Source organism: Taurulus bubalis (genome assembly GCF_910589615.1).
Source record: "Taurulus bubalis genome assembly, chromosome: 9".
Taxonomy (NCBI): Eukaryota; Metazoa; Chordata; class Actinopteri; order Perciformes; family Cottidae; genus Taurulus; species Taurulus bubalis.
The window spans coordinates 2,374,655-2,399,977 of NC_136597.1; the positions used below are offsets into that span (position 1 = coordinate 2,374,655).

At 43.3% G+C, this 25,323-nt stretch overlaps 1 protein-coding gene across 5 annotated transcripts in view; it reads left to right on the forward strand.

Moving 5' to 3' along the window:
* ndrg4 (NDRG family member 4) overlaps positions 1 to 25,323 on the forward strand; it is a gene marked incomplete at its 5' end in the record, with an annotated part of 51,285 nt that overhangs the window by 17,512 nt on the left and 8,450 nt on the right. For 2 of the 5 annotated variants that reach the window (XM_079224172.1, XM_079224171.1), the window contains 4 exons: positions 18,432 to 18,452; positions 20,865 to 20,970; positions 24,639 to 24,759; positions 25,001 to 25,063. In XM_079224172.1, coding sequence (XP_079080298.1) covers positions 18,432 to 18,452; positions 20,865 to 20,970; positions 24,639 to 24,759; positions 25,001 to 25,063 — 311 coding nt within the window. Of the gene's footprint in view, positions 1 to 3,480; positions 3,572 to 7,412; positions 7,566 to 11,751; positions 11,791 to 18,431; positions 18,453 to 20,864; positions 20,971 to 24,638; positions 24,760 to 25,000; positions 25,064 to 25,323 lie in introns of those variants that run through there. The other 3 variants (XM_079224168.1, XM_079224169.1, XM_079224170.1) reach the window with 3 other exon arrangements.

The following is a 25,323-nucleotide window of genomic DNA, read 5'->3' on the forward strand; positions in this document are numbered from 1 at the left end:
GGGACCTGACTCTAGACCTGTGAGTGTTGACCTGGGACCTGACTCTAGACCTGTGAGTCTTGACCTGGGACCTGACTCTAGACCTGTGAGTGTTGACCTGGGACCTGACTCTAGACCTGTGAGTCTTGACCTGGGACCTGACTCTAGACTCGTCAGTCTTGACCTGGGACCTGACTCTAGACTTGTCAGTCTTGACCTGGGACCTGACTCTAGACCTATGAGTCTTGACCTGGGACCTGACTCTAGACCTGTGAGTCTTGACCTGGGACCTGACTCTAGACCTGTGAGTCTTGACCTGGGACCTGACTCTAGACTCGTCAGTCTTGACCTGGGACCTGACTCTAGACCTATGAGTCTTGACCTGGGACCTGACTCTAGACCTGTGAGTGTTGACCTGGGACCTGACTCTAGACCTGTGAGTGTTGACCTGGGACCTGACTCTAGACCTATGAGTCTTGACCTGGGACCTGACTCTAGACCTATGAGTCTTGACCTGGGACCTGACTCTAGACCTATGAGTCTTGACCTGGGACCTGACTCTAGACCTATGAGTCTTGGCCTGGGACCTGACTCTAGACCTATGAGTCTTGGCCTGGGACCTGACTCTAGACCTGTCAGTCTTGACCTGGGACCTGACTCTAGACCTATGAGTCTTGACCTGGGACCTGACTCTAGACCTGTGAGTCTTGACCTGGGACCTGACTCTAGACTCGTCAGTCTTGACCTGGGACCTGACTCTAGTCTTGTCAGTCTTGACCTGGGACCTGACTCTAGACCTATGAGTCTTGACCTGGGACCTGACTCTAGACCTATGAGTCTTGGCCTGGGACCTGACTCTAGACCTATGAGTCTTGGCCTGGGACCTGACTCTAGACCTATGAGTCTTGGCCTGGGACCTGACTCTAGACCTATGAGTCTTGGCCTGGGACCTGACTCTAGACCTATGAGTCTTGGCCTGGGACCTGACTCTAGACCTATGAGTCTTGACCTGGGACCTGACTCTAGACTCGCCAGTCTTGACCTGGCACCTGACTCTAGACTTGTCAGTCTTGACCTGGGACCTGACTCTAGTATTGTCAGTCTTGACCTGGGACCTGACTCTAGACCTATGAGTCTTGGCCTGGGACTTGACTCTAGACCTATGAGTCTTGGCCTGGGACCTGACTCTAGACCTGTCAGTCTTGACCTGGGACCTGACTCTAGTCTTATCAGTCTTGACCTGGGACCTGACTCTAGACTCGCCAGTCTTGACCTGGGACCTGACTCTAGTCTTATCAGTCTTGACCTGGGACCTGACTCTAGTCTTATCAGTCTTGACCTGGGACCTGACCCTAGACCTGTCAGTCTTGACCTGGGACCTGACTCTAGACTCGTCAGTCTTGACCTGGGACCTGACTCTAGACTCGTCAGTCTTGACCTGGGACCTGACTCTAGACCTGTCAGTCTTAACCTGGGACATGACTTTAGTCTTGTCAGTCTTGACCTGGGACCTGACTCTAGACTTGATGCAAGGACTTGAGACTCATTTGTGACTCACTCGACAATGATTGGTCTCTGTTGTCTACTTTGGAGGTCTTCGCTCCGTTGTGAAATGATGCAGCTCATCCAGACAAAAGGCCGTGGTCTTCTCTACCTGTGCTCTCAAAGTCACAAAGTCTCTTGTTGCACAGATTATTCACAGACGAGCGTCGACAGGTGGAGCTTTACTTTAAAAATCTATGCGGGTAATTTCTTCGGGTGGGTTTTCCTTTGTAAGTAGTGGCTTCGACACTCTGGGCTCACACACACACACACACACACACACACACTTCATCAGCTGCTGGGAGCGCCTCTCGCTGGCCTCTGGGCTTTGTCTCGTTTAGGTGTCAGATAAAAACACAGATTGTGCTGATCGACTGCCAGGAGAGAGGAGAGAGACAGCGGCAGAGGGCGTTCGAGGTTGGAGAGAGAGGAAAGGGTGGAACGAGACCGAGTGGCGATGTGGTGAAGACGTTTGTAAGCCTCCACAGATTGGGGTCAGTTACATCATCGGCTACATCCGGAAATGTAGAGTGTTATTTCATGCACAAAACAAACAACAACAACTGTCAATCTGACCAATCTGCCACTTTGATTTCGGTGATGTGGTGTCAATAGAAGCTATATCTGAAGTGGTGTGCTGTGTGGACCGATGTGATCATGTACTGGAGGAGTGTTATTGTACGAACGCCACTGTGTGTGTGCTGATGTGTCACAATGTATTTGTGTCCTGTGTATTATGGCTTTGTGTGTGTGTGCCCTCAAACATAAAATGCCAGTTTAATTAGAGCCTAATCCAGCCTCAGTCCTCGTATTATCTGCGGGGCAGTAGTCTGTGAACTTCCAAGCTCCACTTCTTTAGTATCTCGGTCAATAAACATCTATGTCGAATCCAAATTGGAGTCTTTGTTGTCTGGAAAACTAGAGCAGAACATCACTTTACTGTTTTGTAGCTACTGTACTTTTGAGCGTTTGGAGAAAAACAAGATGTTTGGTCAATCTCCATTTTGGATTTCCCCTCTGGGATGGATTTTAGTGTGTAGTGGAGAGTGAGGTGGTATTTGTTTGCACAGTATGTACAGCGTGACATGTGTGTTGGTGCTGGAAACAGAAACTAAACACTGTGCTGGTTTACTCACTCTGCTGAAAGTCCAGACACACAATGGGAACATTTCCAGCGCATGTAATGGTACCCTGTGAACTCTAGAAGTGCTAATGAGTATAGAGCACACAATCTCACTGCCTACTCATCATATACCAACCCGTGGGTGTGTCAAACATGACATTACATGATGTAACGTAATGTTAAGTAACGTCACATGTTATGTAATGCTAAGGCGTATGGCGGCAACAAAGACAGCAATGCGTCACTGAAGGCACAACGATGAAGAAGATTATTAGCATATAAACATGGTTAGCAAGGCAGGGTTCAAAATGCTCAAAACATAGTGTTTGCAATGAGGAAGGAAACACATTCAACACATTTATTACACCTCAAAGATAAAAACAACGCAAACATTGTCTCTTTGCAACAAAACTCCACAGAGCACCTTTCCTTTTGGAAAAGATTCACCTCTAGAAAAGTCTTCACTGCTCACTGAACTGTAGCCGTGTATGTTTTGGTTTCCTTTTCCCAGGAATTCTTCCAATAAATTAGGGCAGGTTTCTAATTCCCATCTTGATTCCATCTCCGTTTCCAATCACTTCCACATCTGTCAGCCGCTCAGATTTCATTCACTCAGCGATCTGAGTCCTTCATCACTTCACAATGTGGATTTGTGAAACCACTTCTCAAAGCACTGGTTCATTCCATTGAATTGAAACTGAACTGCCATCATCATGCACACACTGCCAGTGAATGTAGTTTTTCTTAATGTCAAACAGTATTCTGATGATGAAATCATAGTGTAACCTTAGGTGTGTGTGTGTGTGTGTGTGTGTGTGTTTCCGTGGTTATTGCAGCTTGCTGTCCAGGATGGCGGGGATGAAGGAGCAGCAGTTCACGGAGGAGAAGCCTCTGCTGCCGGAGCAGCGCGGCGTGGACTCAGACATGGTCAGTCCACCGGGTTTCTTCCCCGTTACCCCGACCAGACCAGCACTGGGAACGTGTTAGGACAGAGATGTGTTTGTGCTCATGGTTAGACAAAGTGCTCTTCTACCGGCGGAGGAGGAAATTAATGATCTCCGTCCGACCGTGACGCTTTGATAACAACACGATGAAAAGATAAAAGCTCCTGTAAGCAGAGAGAGGGAGAGAGAGAGAGAGGGAGAGAGAGAGGGAGAGGGGGAGGGAGGGAGAGAGAGAGAGAGAATAAAGGCCATCTATTCATTACCTAGCAACAGGTTAAACGGCTGCTGAAGAGGGGCTCCAGATGATGGAAATGCTGGAGACGAACCAGATCAGCTTGATGGAGGAAAAAAAAGGACATGAACTCCTCTGGAGGGCCAATTATGCTGAGGCCGTTGTTATTGTTCATGGGACGCAAACAGGGGGACAACAAAAAGCATTGCTGCCAAGAATAGCATGAAAGCAGCATATTGAACAGACCATAAGTATTGTTCTACACGCCTCATGCCTCTGCTGGAGGAATCAATGTGAGTGAACATGTCAGCCATTTCTTGTTTTTAACGTTGCTTCCATATCACGTCTTCTTTCAGACTCGTGGAAAGAAAACATTCAAAATACACATTTAGTAGTTTATTTTATTCCTTTGTCTGTTTGCGTCTGTAGATTTCTCCTAAATTCACCAAAAGTTACCATTAGATAATGCCTCATTTGCATATTTAAACATGAAGTTCAGAAAACGTGTAATACAAAACATAATTATAAGAATGTAAGTGATCAACTGGAGAAGTTCCATTATTATATCTATGAGTACTTTTTTTTTTTTTACCCAACTCCAATCTCCACCATTTCTAAATATATTATGAAGGTTTTACAGTATGGTTTGTTCATATATAATTTAGTGCCTAATTTATACATTTTATTAAGACAAAAATGAAGAAAATTCATTTATTAATGGCTGGTATTTCCTGATTTATGAAGTGATACAAAGAGATACACAACATCCCCTCTGTAAACACCTTTGACTCTCATATGTCGACAAAACAAAACGAGAATTTTGAACCTAGCTTTTTACAATGTTCACATCTCTGTCCTGGAAATGTATGAAAATTACCACAAATCTAAGAAGAAGATAATTCCTTCTTTACTCATTTAAACCTTACATTTCAGAAAACTTTGTCATACAAAAAACAATTGTCTTAATGTCAGTAATCAATTGGAGAAGTTTCATGGTGATATCTATTAGTTTAAATGTGTGCCTATTCACCTGCAGAGTCTCCTCTTAATAGTAGCCTAAATATGCTGTGCATCAATATGATTTATCATTATGCTCATATGAATGATGAAGGCCATGGATGCTGCTGCAGCGCTCCAGTTGGATGTTTGTGAGCCGCTCGCTTCACCGTCCTGTCGAAGAGGATTTCATGAGGAAACACATGATCTGCTGCCTCTCTTCTCTCCGCTCACCTGCAGAGTGATTTCCTCCTGGCACCGAACACCGTGACGTCACTGGCAGTCTGTTGGACTAATGCTGCTTTTAGTTCAACAGGCGTGACGCAAGTTTTTATTCAACGAATGTGATTTGAAGCTTAAAGATGTTTTTTCTCTCATGCTCAATGCAAAAAGCAAGAAAATAAACTGATGGTGATGCAATTGAGTCCATGTATTCTAGACCAGTGGTTCTCAACCTTCTGCCAGTGATGTACCCCAGCTTGAATTTACCCCTAACCAGCACAGAGCATTTTTTGATGAAAAAAATATGTAATACACAGCGCTGTGCCATCAGTGTCTCATTTAATATACAACATATACAATTCAGTTCATTAAATGACACTTATATTGATTGAATATTTCTTAAATAACTATTTTCAAATGTTTTTTTTTTATTGATGCTCAATTTATATATATATATATATATATATATATATATATATATATATATAAAATAAGCTCACTTGCCCCATTTCAGAACCACTGTTCTAGACAGTACTGTGTATGACCACATGAACATCATTCATTTTGGTGATTTTGTTTTGAATATAACTATTTCTGACACACCCAGTCAAAGTTGAATAATGGGGATGATTTAAAGGTACCCGCAGTAGTTTTTCCACCACTTGTAGCGATGCAGCAATGTTTTTACAGGTACTGTTGTCCTCATCAGGTCCACATCACATGCTGTTTGTTGGTTTCTTGCCAGTTGTTGGTGGTAACACGCCAACACATGTATGCACCATTCAAGGCTGTGAAGAAGAAGACAGGTCACCATGAAAAGTAAAGATGTGTCATGGCCGTAGCTACCATTGAGGACAGTGAGGTCATGTCCCGGGTTTTTATGGGTCATTTGGAGGTTTTAGGAACCTGATGTAGCATTATATAATCAAAACTAAACTTAACTAAAAAGCTGCTTCCTATGAGGGCCATTGTAGATTAAAAATAACAATTACGGAGCCAAACTAATGAACAAAAAGCTTTGATATTCTCTGATATTAAAGTGGTTAATTTACGAAGGCACGACATCGCTTCACACAGTTGGATCAACCTCGTCACATCCCAGATGCTGCCATTAAACCTGCAGTGATGCCAGTGGCCAAGCACGGAATATACATTAACCTTTCAGGGCTCGCAGCTATCCTTACCTCAATGACAACACATTAGGTGCAACAAATTTAAAAGCCTTTTTTGCACAAATATTTTACTTTATAATTGCAAACAACATCTTAAAAAGTCTGGAGATTTTTTACGTACATTTACCACGTTAATCTCAGAGAATATCAAACTTTTTTCTTGAGTCTTTTCTCTTAATATTACCCCCCTCCACCGGCTCCATAATTATTATGTTTTTTACCTACATTGGCTCTAATACGCCATCATAGATTACAGTATGTTTACATTAATACATTTAAATTGGACTAACAAATTAAAAAGTCAAAATGCGCAAAAGAGTTTTGGTGTGTGGTCAGCTTGTGGAGAGCTTGGATTTATGACCTCATACGTCTAAGATCCTGGTTACGGCCCTGAAGGTAACATAGCAGCTACAACATTTACAGTGTTTCCATGTGACCCTGAACGCAGCATCTTCCTGGTTTAGAGTGGCATGTGCACCGTTTAAGGTTTTCCTTTCAAAGGAAGGATGCAGGTCCGGACCTCTCTGGCGATGCTGGAACGGAAGTGAAGCCAGAAGTGTCTTTGGGGCTCTAATGCAGCTTTCAGTTTACTCGCTCGACAATAAAGCTGCGTTCACACCAAACGCGTCGCGAATGTTCCTCGCGCCTGAAAGGGAGCGTGGCTTATCTCAGTAAAAACAGTTACCGTTTCCGCCATCCACCATGGAATAATCACTAGTTCTGCTTTATACTTGTTGTGTAAACTCCACATACGTGAACATCAAACTCCATGGTGTCTGGGTTCATAATATTATATATATATATATATATATATATATATATATAATATAATAATATTATCCGTAGTCCCACAACAGCGTCTGAATGAAGCCGCTACCAGTGCTACTTCTGGACTAGCAGCAGTTTGATTCAGCAATGGCAGGACGGCGGTGATGACGGGCGGAGCTTCTCAACGCAGCGTCACGCGATTTTTTCACCCTAGTTGGAAAATTTCAAAAATTTCAATTAGCTTTTCCGCAACCATTCGCGTCTGTGCATTGACTTTGCATGTAATCTATTCGCGCGTCAAACTCGCAACGCGTTTGGTGTGAACGCAGCATAAGTCCTGAAGTGCATCACATTTGTATGTTGACTGAATGTTGCTGCTCTGCTCCCCCCATTGTTACCCAATAACCACCTTGTGTTTGTTGTTTTGAACACAGCAGGATAAAGGCGAGGAGGCCTCTGGGGGGTCACCGGGCGCCGCCGCGCCCGTTAGCCCCCCCGCTCCCCCCAGCCGCCCCGCTCACCGCTGGCATGTCATCGCGCGGCACTGGCTCCGCCAGACGCGCCGTCGGGCCAGCGGGTCCCTCCCGGTAACTACCAGAACCACCAGAACAAGCAGAACCCTCTGCCTGCCAGAACTCTATGTCTGCACCGTGGTTCAGAAAACATGTTATTACTGTTGTAATAGCATACAGTGACTTGCAGTGGTCATAGTAGTAGTCAGGAGTAGGGGTGGGTATCGTTTGGGTTTTTTTCCGATACCGGTGCTAAAACGGTGCTAAAACGATACTTTTAAAACGATACCGGTGCCTAAACCGATACTTAAAAAAAATAAAAACGACCATTGACATTAAAGAAAGGCTTTTTTTATTGCCAAGGCAAATTGTTGTCTTCAAATTGAACAATATATTAAAGTATACTATAAATATAAATAAATACAAAACACTTGACTTACATCTTCAAACTTTTTAACTTCAAACTATGAACAATATATATATAAAAAAACAACAGACACAAGCATCAGGTGGCCTGATTGGGAACGTGTGCAACAGAACTCAGAAACTGTTGGATTCTAACTCTGCTGCTTTACTGGACTACACGTCATCATTAATACCAACTGGCAGAGCTTTTCTGAACATTTTCTCTGTTAAAAGGTTGATGGCTCGCTAGCTACTGTAGCTATCTACTGTAGCGATCTACAACTAGCTAGCTAATGTAGCTATCTACAACTAGCTAGCTACTGTAGATATCTACTGTAGCTATCTACAACTAGCTTGCTACTGTAGATAGCTAGTGTAGATATCTACTGTAGCTATCTACAACTAGCTTGCTACTGTAGATAGCTACTGTAGATATCTACTGTAGCTATCTACAACTAGCTAGCTACTGTACCTATCTACAACTAGCTTGCTACTGTAGATATCTACTACAGCTATCTACTGTAGCTATCTACAATTAGCTAGCTACTGTAGCTATATACTGTAGCTAGCTACAACTAGCTAGCTACTGTAGCTATACAACCTGGCTGCTTCCAGGACGAAGTCACCAGAATAGTGTAAAAAATATATATATTTCAATCGGCGCAGGCACCGAAAGGAAGCACCGAAATCTGCGTTGCGTTTCGGTCCGTTAGGCACCAGTCGTATAGGAACCAATATGGCACCGGTTTTTGGAACCCAACCCTAGTCAGGAAAAAAACTTTATTTTCTTAAAGAGGAAATGTGTAAGATGTTGCCCGAATTTTAGTTTGAAAAGTTTAAAAAAATTATCAAACATTATGACCCGAGTGTGAGGAGGTTACAGTGTTGATGTTATATCAGAGACGTCAAGGGATGAGCATGTTAGCTAGCTAGTAGCTAGTCCCAGACTATCCGGTCTGAGTAATGGCCGCTGTAGCGTCCAGCATGAGAGGACGAGGAGGTGGCGCTGCCCAGAGGACGTGTTAATGCATCATGGTTCATGTACGTTTTGATAGTTTGACTATACATGTAGGCCGTATAAACAGTAGTAGAGGTGAAACGCTGACTCCTGTGTGTTTGGAGCATGAGGCCAGATCTTACACATTAACTCTTTGGGTAAAAACAAACTGAAACTGTAAAAAACTCAAAACTAAGATGAATCATTAATTAAGCTTAAAGTATTAAAAGTTAGGTACTTAATTATGTACTTAGTTACATTCTGGTGTCTATTTTCTATTTCTATAATGTACAATAATAAAACTTAAATGCATTATTTTGTTTTATATTCCTTATCCTCCTCATAACCAACATAATGTAACAACATTAACATTGTGTGAAAAGCCTCACTAGTCCATCTACAGTAATAATTCATCATACGGACCAAATATTAACATAATCATTGTTCCACCAGAAATACAGTGAACTATAACAGAAACACAAAACATCATCCTCTGAACCTCTTTAAACTTTATTTATTAGCAGCCTTTTGACTTGATCTGAACCCGCTACCGGCCAGTTTCCTAGAAATGGTTTTCCCTACTTGCTAGACTAGTTTCCCCTGGACTCAGACTTAATCAAGTCCTGAACAGAGAAAAGGTCCTTCAGAGAATCCAAAATCATTTTCCCAAAGAGATACAAGCCAGGAAATGTCATCCAGCGCCGCCTACAGCGCCGACTCCAGATCTGCTGCTGCCTTCTAGCTCAGCTGCTGCACACTGGATCAGAGGGTGGTGGTGGTGGGGGGTGATGAGAAAGAGAAGAGTGCCCCCTGCTGGTCCGACCACCAACACTCACATCTTCTCCCTGAAAACAAGGAACCATTTGCATGAACTCCACAGGGACTGAGGCTGCCCTTTCAGCTTCTGAACCTGAACCTTTGACTTAAAGGGCAGCTTCAGGTCCGCTTGTTGTCTCGAGATCTTTCTTTCTTTCTCTTTAGGTGTGTGCCTGATCTGACTCTGTCCACTCCTCTCCTTAACCACTTGAAATGTCCCCCTCCCAACACACCTTAATCCACAACTATTCCTTTTCACTTCCTATGTGTGTCGTCTTTAATCCTGTCATGTTTTTTTATTTTGTTTTTCTCCCAGAAATAATGTCATGAATAATACCGTGTGCATGTTTAACAATGAAGCGGTGTAACATCTGTCCCGACTGGCGTCTAACCTCATGTGCATGTCCTTTGTTTTCTTGGGTCCAGATGTTGCTGTTCTGCTCCGGGCTTTAGGGAAGCCGCGGAGCAGGAGTAAGCTCCTAAATGTCCTGAAATAACACCGGCTGGGATCAGGGAGCTCTCACTGTTGTGTTGGAAAATGACAAAAAATGAAAAACACGTTAAATGATGATGTTGCTCTTGCATGTGTCATTTCCCAACACAGCTTTCTTCAGTATAAGGGATGAAACACCTGTATTGTGTCAATACAGCTCTTCTCAAATGAAGAGTCAAGACCAGATTCCTCAAAAAGAGAACGCTGCACAGCCCTGTCTCCTAGAAATTATGTTTCCAAACAACACAAATGCTCTGGGAAATACATTTAAGAGGAAACTTATCTTTGTCGTGGATTACTTTTGCTTTTGACACATTGCAAATTAGTTCCAATGAGTCCGTGGAAGTCAACATAGGGTCGAGCGGGTGGACGTGTTTTAAAAGTTTATTTTTATTTCAATTTCTTTTTATTATGTGATTTTAAAGCCAAATGGTTTCTTTGTTGTTGTTTTTTTGTACAAAATTTAACCAGCCTAATCTGGTTGCATTTTTAGTTTTGTTTGTATTTACAACATTAATATATGAATTAATACAGTCTTTAAAACTGTTTTAATCTGCGACCCAAATCCAGGAAATAATACATTTTCCCTTCAAACGAGTGCAATTTAGTTGCTTGGGAAAATCATTTTGTTAGAGACGGGGTCGCATTGTGAGATAAAATATACTTTCTTCATGACCCAAAAAGTATTTTGCCTGACATTTAATTGTGTTTGGAACACTGGGAAGCTTTGACTGTCGCCGGCACAGTCAAAGCGAGAAATGTACGTGTGTGTGTGTGTGTGTGTGTGTGTGTGTCATCCTGTATAATTTTTTTTAATCACCATCTTCCCTCACTTTTGACTGATCCCAGTCTCCCACATACACCTAAGTGTCTTTCCTGTCTCTTTAGAATAGCAGGTGTAGTAAAGTTCTTAAAGGGACAGTGCAGCCTTTATCAGTGCACTGCTGAATTGTTGGAGTATCTTTGAATAAGTTCCAACCATACAGTAGACTGTATATGAAGATGGACAACATGACAGCTCCCCAAAAGTGAAGCGAAACCTCCCTGGTGGCTGGCTGCAGTATAGCGCTCTAAGTCCCGCCCCCTCCTCGTTAGCGACCGGGACAAGGGCCAGGTGCACGTTTTCCTAAAGATGCCCGAGGCTTTGAAATTGTACAAGAAAGGAGATGTAACTTTTACTTTCCATAGCCGTCTAGAGTCTGTGTAATAGAACATGTCATTAATGTATATTGAGAGATATTATGGTCAGTTCTTACTAGCCAAACAGCTACCGTTGTGCTAAATTAGCAGCTAGGTGGCTCATGCTAACAAGCTGTAGCTGTGTCGGCTTGAGTGATGGGGGTTTCAAATGACGGCAAAACCTCAAGACTTTTGTACGGAGGGAAGAAGTGGAGACGTGTCGTCCATCTATATTTACAGTCTCTGGTACAATTTGACGACCTAAATTGTGGCTTACTTAGCCACAATTACTTGCTTACTTAGACTCACTTATCACTTTCCTATTTTAATTTGTTTCTCTCTATTTTCCGTCTCTGCTTGTCTCTGTGCAGGAAAGCTGTGAACAGCTGATGCTGGCGGGGGATTGGAAGGTATGAGCCTGTGTGTGTGTGTGTGTGTGTGTGTGTGTGTGTGTGTGTGTGTGTGTGTGTGTGTGTCTCGCTCTCTTTCTTTTTTTTCTCTCCTCTCTGTTCTCTCCCTTCTCTTATCAGTGCGTCTTTTAGTGCCGTCTATCATCCCTCATCTTCCTGTGTTTACCTTTGTGCTCGCTCACTCGGGTAAACAGCCTGAGTCAACAGACGAGGTGGAAGATATCTGTTATTTCACATGGCTAAATATAACAAAGATGATACTACCTAGCTTAAGGTGGAAGCGCTACATTAGCTGTGGCTCCGCTGTGGGGACCAGTTGAGGCCTGCATCCAAAGGCTGGCTAGTTCGGCCCAGGTAACTCTGATATGATGACCGTTTCTGATTAATAGCAACGAATCAGAGATTTCTACCCTGAGATGAATAGCTTTCTAAGGTTGCTTTGTACTGATTTGAGACCAGTCATCATACACTTTGGAGCATCAAGATGGGTCACATTTCAGCTTTGAAATGAATCTCTGTCTCAAAACAAATATCTATTGCAATGTAATATCTGCCGTGGATGCATGGGGCAACACACAGAAACCACCAACTCTAGTCCAATTCTCATGCTGCAAAAGAGAACTAGAAGTATTGTATGCTCAGTGAAATGTGTTTTAAAATGCTGTGAGAGCCAGCATGCGTTTAGGGTAATAGTTATGTTTTAAAAGCCGTTGGTAAGGACACACATAAAGAAAAGCTTTATATCTGTCAAAGTGGTTAACTTATGGAATGGTTCTCTCAATTGAAATTAATAGGCTGGTAAACATGTATACAACTGAGGTATTATTTTGTTTTGCTTTTTTTAATGCCTCAACCTAGTACTGAAAGGGTAGTTTTTTAGAGTATGTTACGTAAAAAGGGTATTATGATAAGCTTAAGCTTTAGCCTACATCTTTCCAGTCAATATCATTTGTTTCCCCTTTAAATTCAGGTCTTTGTCCCGGTGCAGGGAACTCTAGAACAAGGCAATAGAGGCAATAGAACACCATATAAATGACCAAGAACGAAGAAGCAGTTACATGCAGTGAATGACTGATGGGAAGGGAGAACAGGTGAGTTCAGGGCTAACGAGGGCAGATGAAACTAATCAGGGCGGAAAGACACACAAAGACAGGAGAGGTGCGTGACACAAGGAATCAGGACACTAAGCGTGAATGATGAAAAACATGGAGCAGGCAGATACAACAGCCTTATTATCACTTATCTGTTTTTAATGTGCATTCTTGTTGGAAAGGTATTAGTTAGGACCAAAATAAAATACTACTACACTACACTACACTCTACCATACCATACTATACTATAATGTACCATACTATACCATATAATACTACATTATACCATAATACTATACCATACTATATTATACCATAATACAATACCATATTGTCCTATACTATACCAAAATATACTATTCCACTATAATACTTTACTATAGTAGGCTATACTATAATACTCGATTTTACAATAATAATCTGCTATACAATAATGTAAACCATACCATACTATACTAGATCTTAAAAAAAAGACCATGAACTATAGTTCTACGGCTACACGTTCTTTAAGCCACTTTATTCAAGCTCGGACACTTCAAGCTCAGCTTTGCTTTCATTCCTTTAATCTGTGGGCGACGTAGTCAGGCTAAGCTAATATCTCTCATGCTTAGCTTTACTTCATCAATTTGAGTTTCTCCTAGCATGAGAGCATTACATATAAATTGAGCACTATTATTAATTATATTATTACTATAGTATTACTAATATTGGATCAATTCTAGTGTTCATGCAAAAGGTTTGCTGCCACACTGAGTTAGCACCTACCTAGCAAACAATGATACTGTGTATGAAACCTGACCAACTGTTCCTTGGTCAGGAGCTAATGCTAGCTAATGCTAGGTACCAAACATCACACACAAATAACTGAAGTAAAAGAGGCTGATGCCGTAGTACAGTTTCGCTATGCTAGCACCAGTTGTAAACTCGACTCAGCTAACTAGCACCTGAACTCTAAATCTCACAAACTTGCATGAACCATTACAACATCTGTTTGAGAAGTCTTCTGTTTTTTTCTGTAGTTTTTTTCTTTTTAATAAGTTGAGCTTCACACATGTAACAGCTCTGGTTTATTTTAGTCAGACATGTGCTGGGTGTCAGGCAGCAGGGATGAGACCTTTTTCACCAAACACTTCTCATTCGCACTTCAACCCGACACTTCAAGGTCTCAAAAACATCTCTGTGTTTGGATAGAGCTGTATTGTTTCTGCTTGCTCGCTGATCGTCAGATGAATAATTCTGCCTCGGGTTCATTCGTTCTGTAATCAATACAAACATTGTCATTTTAGCAAAAAAACGCATATTTAAAATGACTGTTTTATATGTTATGGTGCTTGGAGCAGGGAACTGCACATGCATTGCATTGGCAGAATAAACTGTGAGGAATTAAAACTATTTTTAATGATCCAGTGTGGGCATATGTGTCTAAATTGGAAATCACAGTGCCTGACTGTTTCCAAGAAGTAGTTATGACAAGGAGCTCATAGTAAAACAACGATTTGTCATGTTTGCATTTCTCCTCATGTACAAATTAAACAAACAAAATACAACATGATAATTAGGTATTTAACGCTCAGATGGGAAGTGAATCATTTATACAACGTCTGTTCTTTTAACACTTGAGCTACATGAATATCATGAAATATGATGAGCATATGCTTCTTTCATTTCAAATTGAAATGTACATTATGATCTACAAAAGCGTGAGGGTGGGGGGGGGACAGCCCAGTCACATGGTAAGAAATGTCGGGATCGTACGTTTCTCCAAACAAGGATGAGTTGAATGTGGACGATTTTGCAACCGTTATAATAACGAGGTCTGGGCACCAACTGTTCTCTCACTGAGACTACTGGACATCGCTGTAACCACAGTTATGTCGGGGTTAGTTTGTAGCGTACCCCTCCGACAGATTGTCTTGCACTTTGACTGGTGGTTTTTAAATGTGTTTTACTTATTCCAAAACCAACGTAACAACTTGTGCCTCTTCGGGGGAGTGCTAATACTGTTTCTTTCTCCTTTCAAAATTGACCGTAAAGATTTGTTGCGTCGTTGCGTTGCGTCGTTGCGTTGCGTCGTTGCGTTGCGTCGTTGCGTTGCGTCGTTGCGTTGCGTCGTTGCGTTGCGTCGTTGCATAGCGTCGTTGCATAGCGTCGTTGCATAGCGTCGTTGCATAGCGTCGTTGCATAGCGTCTTTATATTGCATCGTTATGTTGCATTGCATTGTTATGTTGTGTTGTTATGTTGCGTCATTATGTTGCATTGCGTTGTTGCGTCGTTATGTTGCATTGCATTGCGTCGTTGCGTTGCGTCGTTGCATCGTTACGTTGTATTGCGTTGTTATGTTGCGTCGTTATGTTGCATTGCGTTGTTGCGTCGTTATTGCCTCTTCGGGGGAGTGCTTATACCGTTTCTTTCTCCTTTCAAAGTTGACCGTAAAGATTTGTTGCGTCGTTGCGTCGGGTCGTTGCATTGCGTTGTTACGTTGCATCATTAAGTTGCATTGCGCCGTTACGTTGCGTTGTTGCGTTGCATTGTTGCGTTGCGTTGTTGTGTCGTTATGTTGCATTGCGTTGCGTCGTCACGTCGCGTCGTCACGTCGTTATGTTGTATTGCGTCGTTGCGTGATAGGTCACTCTGCATGTGTGTGTGTGTGTGTGTGTGTCTAGTTGAGGGAGTGTTACCTTATTGAACAGCATAATTCTTGCACCCCCTTTCCCCCTAGGGGGTCTCCTCATGTGTTTTACCTTTCATTAGTACCATGAATCAATCCCAGACCTTACAAGATCATATAAGTACATGTTTTAAACATAATTCTACCATAAGTATGAACAAGATGTCTCGAAAAGGACTCCGAGAGAGCTCCCCACGTTATGGAAAATATACATTTCCGTAGTGTTAACTTGATGCTACATCCGATTAGCGCACCTTTCTCTAAAGCTTACGACCTACAGAATCCGCCAAAACCGTTCACATTTACACCAACTGGCTGAAATATCTCTGACATCAACATTGGTTCTAATGTCGTCCCGCCCATCAGTATGATGAGTGATGCAGAGACTGTATGTTTAAAGTCGACGGAGTAATGCAGAGTCAGCAGGGAGAGAGTTAATCTCCTCTGTGGAGGAAACGGAGTGACAAATTCAGACCAAAGAGGGGTTTCAGGTTGAGTCAGCACACTAAGTGTTCTGTCAACAGGATAGGGGGATAGATTGAGAGAGAAAAGAGGGAGAGAGAAGTTGAAGCGGCAGGACAAAGGGTCGCTGAATGACAGACAGACTCTGGTCTGCACTGAGTACGGTCAGCATGTGACACCATTACAGTGATGTGAATGTGCACGTACGCTTCTCACCCATCAGCAAACAGCAATGTTAGTTTTGTTTCAGATATACTTCTGAATGTCAACGGTTCATCTCAGGAGGTCCAGAGCTAGATGTGTTTACACTGACTTCTTATTTACTTCTTTGACTTTTTGACCAGAGTCGGCAGTATTTGTCTTCTCAGCTGTAGGCAAAGAAAGCCATAAGTCTTCTGGACATGCAAAATGATTTAAAAAAAAAGAAATCCATCCAAGTTCATTTTGGACTGTTTACATGTGTAAGAATAGCGGGATGTTGTATTGTTTCAGGTTACAGTTAAGTGCTTCCCACAAGGCAGCACATGCAAAAAAAAATCTGATGCTATTACGTCTGAAAAAGAGCAATCTCCCAATTACTAATTATATCTCCTAGTGTTATGTCTTCTTTTGTTGCTTCTCTCTTCCTGTTAATTTGCATTATATTTTTGATGACTCGTCTCGTATACTCATGTAAATGTATCCAATCAAAAGTGATAAAACGCACATTTGACTGTTTGCTTGTGGGTTGTACAGTAAAAAAAAAAAAAAAAATCAATGTTCACAGATAAAACGCTGAAATGGTTCAACCAGACTAACAATCGAAAGGGCAGAAAGAGACAAAGATCCCTCTGAGCGACAGTTGAATGAGAATAGAAGAAAGAAACAGGAAGCGTCGCATCAGAATGTGTGCAGATTTAAAGAACAGGTTGCTGTTTCAGTGTCTGTGCACAATAATGCTAATAAGGAGCTGGAATATTAAAAGGCCATAGCCGTACTCTGCCAGACACTCAGTGTGCCACAAGCTGCTAGCTCAACAGCTGTGAGTGCTGACAGCAGCCATGTTGGTTGTTTGTTGTCATAATGATAATTGGTGCCAACTTGGCGATTTTTTTCGCTAGATTTAGCAACTTTTGGAGCTAACGCTGCTGCTACTTAGCTCTGAAAAGAGAGGCAACGCTGATCTGTGTTTTTTGGTTGGATAGCTTTTTTAATCTAGCGTACTCTTGCTAGTTTCTCAACATTACCAACTCTAGCTTAAGTTGGCAAAAAGAGTTGCAGACGAAACAAAAGAAAACAAGACAACAGATACAAAAACCTGCTCAAAACATATGGCAACTCTAATATACGGTTAAACGTAGGCTAACACAATACCATATACAATACAATGCTTCTAAGGGAAATGGATTGTGTAATAGAGCTAACAAGCTACATTAGCTTCCTCCATTTGGACCTTCCTGCTCTCCGTCCTCTCAAAATTCACCAAAGTGAAACATTGGCGCTAAGAATTTGTGTGGATTTATTTGTCCACATGCGAGTCACAGATCCCTGTCATTGCATTGAAATGAATGTTAGCTTGAAGCCTCTCACGCTGCTGCAATAAGTAAATAAAGATATCAGTGGCATGTTTTTTTTGTTAGGCGTTACTGACTGTTCCTCAACAGAAAACAAAAAAATAAAAATAACAGTAGAGGGTGACAGATATGTACATGCACAGATAGATACATATTAAATATCATTGCACTGTTGCTGTCGTTGACTGTTGATTGTTGTTTGTCTCGTCTAATGTATGCACCTTCCGCCTAGCAAAATTCCTCGTTTGTGTAAACATTCCTGGCAATAAACGGTTTCTGATTCTGATTCTGATTCTGATTCTGATACCCCACAAGTATGTCTCATGTGACCAGTGAGAGAAGAAAGAAAAGAAAATATTATTCTTTTACTCCAAAGATTTGTCCAATTCATGAACCGCAGCTGTTTTGTTTTTAGCCCAAAGAAGCTAAAACGAGAGGAGGAGAAGAGAAAGACAGTAAAGCAGAAATACAGATCACAACTAGAGAGCAGTGGTGCTGATGAGAGAGAGAGAGAGAGAGACAGAGAGACAGAGAGACAAGACAGCCGACCAATCCCAAGCACAGGAGGCAGAACCGCCAGCGAATGATCTGCCGCCGGCCCCACACCCGGTCTCTGTCTCGGTGCCTATGGAGCGGCAGGGTAAAGAGGCGGGGGATGGGGGGTGTCAGCGGCTTGAGCTTAAGAGTGTGGGAGTGCTGTGGAAGCAGACAAAGGCACCGCGGCATCCAGCATCCGGCACTCACCAGGACCTAGTCCCTTAACACAGGAGAGGCCTGGTCGCCCGTCTGCCCGTCTGCACCCTCCTCCTCCTCCTCCTCATCCTCCTCTTCCTCCTTGTAGGCTGAGCGAGGTCACTGCAGAACCATGCCTGAGTGCTGGGATGGGGTGAGTTGCATGGAGGGTAGTGTGTGTGTGTGTGTGTTGTTCACATAGTGTGTGTGTGTGCGGGTGCGACTGTACTTGGATTTGGTGTCATCAGAACCAATTTATTTGCCTTTACGTAAAAGTCTGATGACGGTTTTTGAGCTGCTTCTACATGCCCCTAAATCTTAAAATTTGCTATTTTTCTTGGCAAAAAAAAAAGGAAAAATATATATTATATTGAACCCAATTTTTGGTGCAAGCAACAACAAATAGGTGTGTTTCAGTGAGTGTGTGGAATCTGTTCTGTGTCGAGGAGGAAGAACTGCAACGTCAGTCTAAAGCGGTCCGTTGGCCCACTGACACACTTCAGACTCCCCCAACACAGACGCTGCGCAATGCACCGATGCACATACCTCTGCGGATAAACACCTGTGTGTGTGTGTGTGTGTGTGTGTGTGTGTGTGTGTGCACATAGGGTGGAAGTGATGATCCCTCTGCAGAATCATCCATTTTGGCATCCTTGAATTGGATGAGTAAAAGCTGTGTGTGAGAGAGAGAATCTAATCCTGGCAATCACGTTGCTGTGGAGCATTAAAAAGAGCTGTGTCTTATTTTGAAAGCCGGGTGTTCACGTCCCCAGAGAGACACTGTGACCTCCCCTGGACGTCTGAAGGTCACCAGGGGTCGTGTGTGTGTGAAGCGTCTCCTGCTGCAGTAACTGCCCCAAATTAGAACGCCGATTTGCGGATAACGCCGATGTTTGACGCTGAAATAATAGCGAGATAATCTGTCTGGATTAACTCCTGACTGCTGGCTGCGTGACTCTCTGCTGCTTAGGGGAGATTTTGGGCAGTTGGCTGCATCCATAAGTGCTGTTTGTTACAAGCCACTTAAAACCAGTCCTCAGTGAAGGCGTGTTATGTTACCAAGAGCACCGGACTGATGCTGCAGGACAGCGGCATGTTGATGGAGGATTTTCGGTCAACTGTTCCTCTTGTGTTTTAATATTTTAAGATTTGAAACACACACTGGGGGTCAGGGACACAGTATCACAAACACCAATAAGTGCCAGCAGCACCGGAAAAAACAAAAGGCTTGCATGGCATTTTACTGCAAAACAGGCATAACAATCCCAAAATACCACCCTCTGTGTGTGTGTGTGTGTGTGTGTGTGTGTGTGTGTGTGTGTGTGTGTGTGTGTGTTTGCCTATTGCGCAACTCATGTTTACACATATCTCCGATACCTCCATTTTGAGCTTGGCTGGCTCTGACCAGCGGATACTGACAAAATGTGGGTCATAACAAGAGAGGTTTGGATGCAGCCATTCTAGCTGTCATGCTCTGCAGCATCATATTAGTGGACAAAGGAATCTGGCTTTATGCTTTAACCAGGACATTGTGGTGTTTATGATTAATTTGTTTTCTATTATAGGTAAAGTCCTTCATAAATTCTTTAAATGATTGTCAGGTGTTGTGAAGATGAGACTGTATATAAGGAATGGACGTTATCATCGTGACGTCACCTGTTGGTTTGTGGACTGATGTTTTGAAACATCAAGTTTGGCTATTTTGCCGGCGCCATCTTGAAATACGACTTTCGCCATCTTGGCCAATGAATGGAAGTTGCCATATTTGGACTGTGTATACGGCTCTGGTAGATACCTGTCAGTCACCTTGTAGCCCCGCCCTAAAGCGTCCCCTGCTTTATGGTCTGTTTGACTCTAAATGAACATAATGTACTAAATGAACATCATGCTGTATTGAAGAAGACTTGAAACTAGAGATTGAGACATAAACTCATGTTTACAATGTTTACTGAGGGAATACATCAAGAGAAGTAGAGTCATTTATATAGACTTCTATACAACCAGAGGAGTCACCCCCTGGTGGTCAGGAGAGAGAATGCAGCTTTAACACATGAAGCATAGACTTCTATACAACCAGTGGAGTCGCCCCCTGGCGGTCAGGAGAGAGAATGCAGCTTTAACACATGAAGCATAGACTTCTATACAACCAAGGAGTCACCCCCTAGTGGTCAGGAGAGAGAATGTAGCTTTAACACATGACGCATAGACTTCTATACAACCAAGGAGTCGCCCCCTAGTGGTCAGGAGAGAGAATGTAGCTTTAACACATGACGCATAGACTTCTATACAACCAGAGGCGTTGCAAATATGCATCACAGCCAATATGGAGAGTTTTGATAAAAAACATTTGCAATTTTTGTTGAGTTAGCAATGTCTTGACAGGAACAGTCTCTCATGGATCGGCTGTTGAAGGTGAAGTTTATTGGAAAAGTTAAATGATGATCACGACGCACAAACATAGCGATCGGCCATGTCTGTTTCCCCCGAGGCGATTCATGTTCTCACTAAAGCCTCCGACTGTGTGCGTGAACAGCAGGTGAGCAGAGTGTGTTTGTGTGTTTCACAGGAACACGATGTGGAGACCCCTTACGGGATGCTGCATGTGGTGATCCGCGGGGCGCCGAAAGGGAACAAGCCCGCGATCCTCACCTACCACGATGTGGGCCTGAACCGTGAGTATCCACACAGGATGTGTGTGTGTGTGTGTGTTTGTGGGTGTTTGTGTGTGGGTGCGACTTGACAGATGTTCCAGGCTTTTCAGCAAGGTATTTCTGCACTTATGGGAGGTGATAATTGGCCTCTGTGCTGCATAATTCCCTCCGGTTTGCACTCTGCACCCACACACACACACACACACACACACACACACACACACACACACACACACACACACACACACCCACACACATACAGTAGCAGTTTTTTTGGTTTGTATGCTTTATCTGAAAATTGCACCCCTAAAAAACCATCTTGTTCCTGCAATGTATTGTTTACAAAAGGTAATGGTGCAGCAAAAACCTCTCAGGCTCCACGCTGAAGGAGAGTCACTGCATTATCTGGTGACAACATCACAAATACGTCTGCGCGTGTTGGCGACAGAGTTGTTGTTTTCCTTCCCCAGCCTTCCAGACGAGTCCGTGAGCTTTGAAACGTTGAATTAAAGTCTGGTGGTTGTATGTTCGTTTGTCGGAATCGACTCCAGTTCTACAGAATTTCGACAGGTTGTGACCGTTTCGGAGCAACAGGTGTTTCAGTGCGTCGAGTGGCCGTGTTAACTGGTGACTTTCAGCCCAATGCGTCCATGGTTGTCCGTAGTAACGCGGGTAAATGCTTGGAATCGGCCGAGCCACCAGTCAACGCGGTCGCTCGTCAAACCAAAACGCCGTGTTGTCTATGTCATGGCGTCGGATGGACATGAACAGATACCTCAATGTCGACTTGTAGCTCGTAATGCAACATTTCACGCTAGGTGCTTCCACCAAACACACGTTTATGTCTGCATCCTAAATACTGGACCCTGCAGGTTGCATTCACCCTCTTTGGTGCTTCTTGTTCTAGCTTGCCAAGGTTAAAAGGTCAATGTATTGTCATCAGAACGCATTACAGATTACTTTTACACTCTCTTTCCGTGCTTATGTACATCCTCATTGTGTAAAAGGGTCTATATGGCGTACTGCAGGCTCTATGATTGAATACCTGGAGGTGTAGATATGGAGAGGCAGAAGAGATGAAAACAAGGAGAGAGAAAGAATTGTCGAGTGCAACAGACAAAGGGAAAATAAAGAGGAAACGATGGTGTAATGTAGGTCAGAAAAACACCCCGCGGGGGGTTGGGGGGTTCTGTCTAACGCGGCACTGCTCTGATGGGCGTAGGTGGGATAGATGGAGAGGGTTTGGAGCACAGGGGTTGATCCACGGCTTGTCCGTCCCACTGCCTTAATAACTATTCTTATTCTTATTAATGGGATTACCCATCGCAGTTAGATACACAGGGCAGCCCACTTCAGCAAGAAAACACAACGATACTACAAAATACAATAATCAATAATACAATACAATAATCAAACAAGAAATAATATAATAGACTAAAGAGAACCACAGAGCATTACAACCACTTGTTGCAGCGACAGAACCACGAGGATCTTCGTATTCACAGCCAGCCGCTGAGTCAGTCGACTGTGAGGCAGAATCATACGGAGCGAGGGACGAGAGGAAAGAATGAACACACACAAGTAGAGAGAAGAAGCCAACAGGAGGGATGTACAGAAAGCGACATGTCGAGGAAGAGATAAGAGGTGAGAGAGAGGTTCGAAGAAGGAAAAAAGAGGTCTGAAATAAGAGACGGATGACAGAGAGAGAATTGAAAGAGCAGAGGGAGGAAGTAGGTCATGGAGTCACTCGGTGGGAGTGCAGACTGGCGAGCGCTGACCGATGAATCAGCGCGTACGGATGAGAAAACTTCTCACCTCTGTCCTCGTGGAGCGAGTGCATAAGTAGCCCACGGAGTACTGGAGGCAGCGATCAGCCCTCACCTTGCAGACCTGCCCTGCTTTCCAGCCCCGACCCCGCTGTCGTGCTAATTGATGCGTTCATTAACGCGGCGCAGTCAGGGCCCCCGGGAGGAAGCAGTGTTCGCCGAGTCTGACATGCATGAAAGTAGGCCATGCAGAGCCAGTGGGGGAGGAGAGCGACAACACGAAGCCGACATCCATTATACATGCAGCCGTCTCTGAATGCAACCTGCAGAATCTTTGTCTCTACTAGTTCAGTAAATGCAGCTTTAAAGGTCGAGATAAATCCTCAGTGAGTCTCTCTCAAAATAATCTCTTTTTTTTTGTTTTATAAAGACAGAACATATTATTATTATGGCCCTTCATTTAGACTGGAGGGAACTTGTAACTGGTTCTGAAACAGTCTCAATTTAATACTCGATATATATATCCCATACTGCAGGTAATAATATTCTTAATAGCGCTTTTCTGAATACTCAAAGACGCTTTACATAGGAATCATTCACCCACTGATGAAAGGAGCTACCATGCAAGGTGCCACATCAGGACTATCTAACATTCAGACACCGTAGGCGCAACTACGGGAGCATTTTAGGGTTAAGTGTCTTGCTTAAGGACACATCGACACAGGCTGGTGGAGCTGGGGATCGAACCGCCGATCCTCTGATTGGCGGACGACCCTGCTCACCACTGCGCCACGGTCGCCCCAGTTACTGTTGGTAACGCCGTCCCGACCTCTAGCGGCGTCACAGGACGGTTGCACCCACCTTCCGGTTCCTCCGCTTAAACATTTAGCGTAGCTAGCTAACAGTGTTAACACTGTTTGCTAGCTACGCTAAATGTTCAACTTCTCTTTTTACACCAATGCTTTCAGATATTTATTATCATATTCAAAATTATCATCAGCATGCAATTGTCGTTCAGTCAAAGGTGCTACATTTTAAATTCAGAGCGTATCTATTGCCTCCACGTGGCAGCAGCTGAGCCGACGGCTAACGGTACTGACAGCGCTAACAACGACAATCATGCTGACAAAGCTAACAGGATAAATAACATAAAAGGTGCTGACAGGTTAAACTGCTATCTACCAACGTTTTCCGTAGCTCTGTTAGCGCTGCTGGCACCGTTAGCTATCCGCTTGAACATTGTTAACACTGTTAGCTAGCTACGCTAAATGTTCAACTTCCCTTTTTACACCAATGCTTTCAGATATTTATTATCATATTCAAAATTATCATCAGCATGCAATTGTCGTTCAGTCAAAGGTGCTACATTTTAAATTCAGAGCGTATCTATTGCCTCCACGTGGCAGCAGCTGAGCCGACGGCTAACGGTACTGACAGCGCTAACAACGACAATCATGCTGACAAAGCTAACAGGATAAATAACATAAAAGGTGCTGACAGGTTAACACTGCTATCTACCAACGTTTTCCGTAGCTCTGTTAGCGCTGCTGGCACCGTTAGCTATGAACCCGCTCTGCCGTTGCCAAGTTGAGGCAATGGAAATGCTCCCAATCTTGGATATATAAATCTTGACTTTTTTTTACTTGGATATGAAGGCAAACACATTCATATTAAAATTTTAATAGAGGTGAATGAGGGTGATATGACATATTAGATATGTCAGGAAGCCCTCCTCCTTGTGGCACAGCATCAGCAGTACAGATGGTCACCTTCCAGGAGAGTCTAACTTGATCACCTTTGTCTGCTCTCATCCTTTCATCCTCTCCTCCTCCTCGTCCCATCCTTTGCTGTGTTCCCTGCCATCTCTCTCTCCCCTCACATGCTTACTCTGCTCATTTCCTCTCCTCCCTCGCTCTCCCACAGACAAGCTGTGCTTCAACTCCTTCTTCAACAATGAGGATATGCAGGAGATCACCAAGCACTTTGTGGTTTGCCACGTCGACGCCCCGGGACAGCAGGTTGGAGCGTCGCAGTTGCCACAGGGGTACAATATGCACACACACACATGTATTCACTTGACCAGACACTTGATAAAAAACACTAATGGATAGTTATTTATAATTGAAAATGTGTTGGAGATCAGGAGATTAGGCTATTTCTGAATCGATAATGCTGCAGATAAAGTTTTTTGGGGGGGATTATCTCAAATTATTTAACGCATGATTATCAGTAAAAAGAAAACAATTTTACTGGACTGATTATCACAGTGTCCTCTCTCTCCACAGGTACCAGTACCCTACTATGGACCAGCTGGCTGGGATGCTGCCCACTGTGGTGCAGCACTTTGGGTTGGTGCTTTTAAATTCTACATCTTTTCATGTTTTATAAGAGCCATCTGCAGGGAAATCATGTCCTCTTTGTGCTGTACACGCTGGAAAAGATGAGACATGTTTGTGTCGCTGCGAACAAACGACCCACTATATCCGTCCCCTTTGTGTTGCAAACAAAGCCAAACAAAGTGTTCAACTTCCCTGTTTCCACCAACGCTTTCAGATATGTATTAGTAAAGTGATTGTAGTTAAATGAAAGGTTCTGAATTAGAAATTCA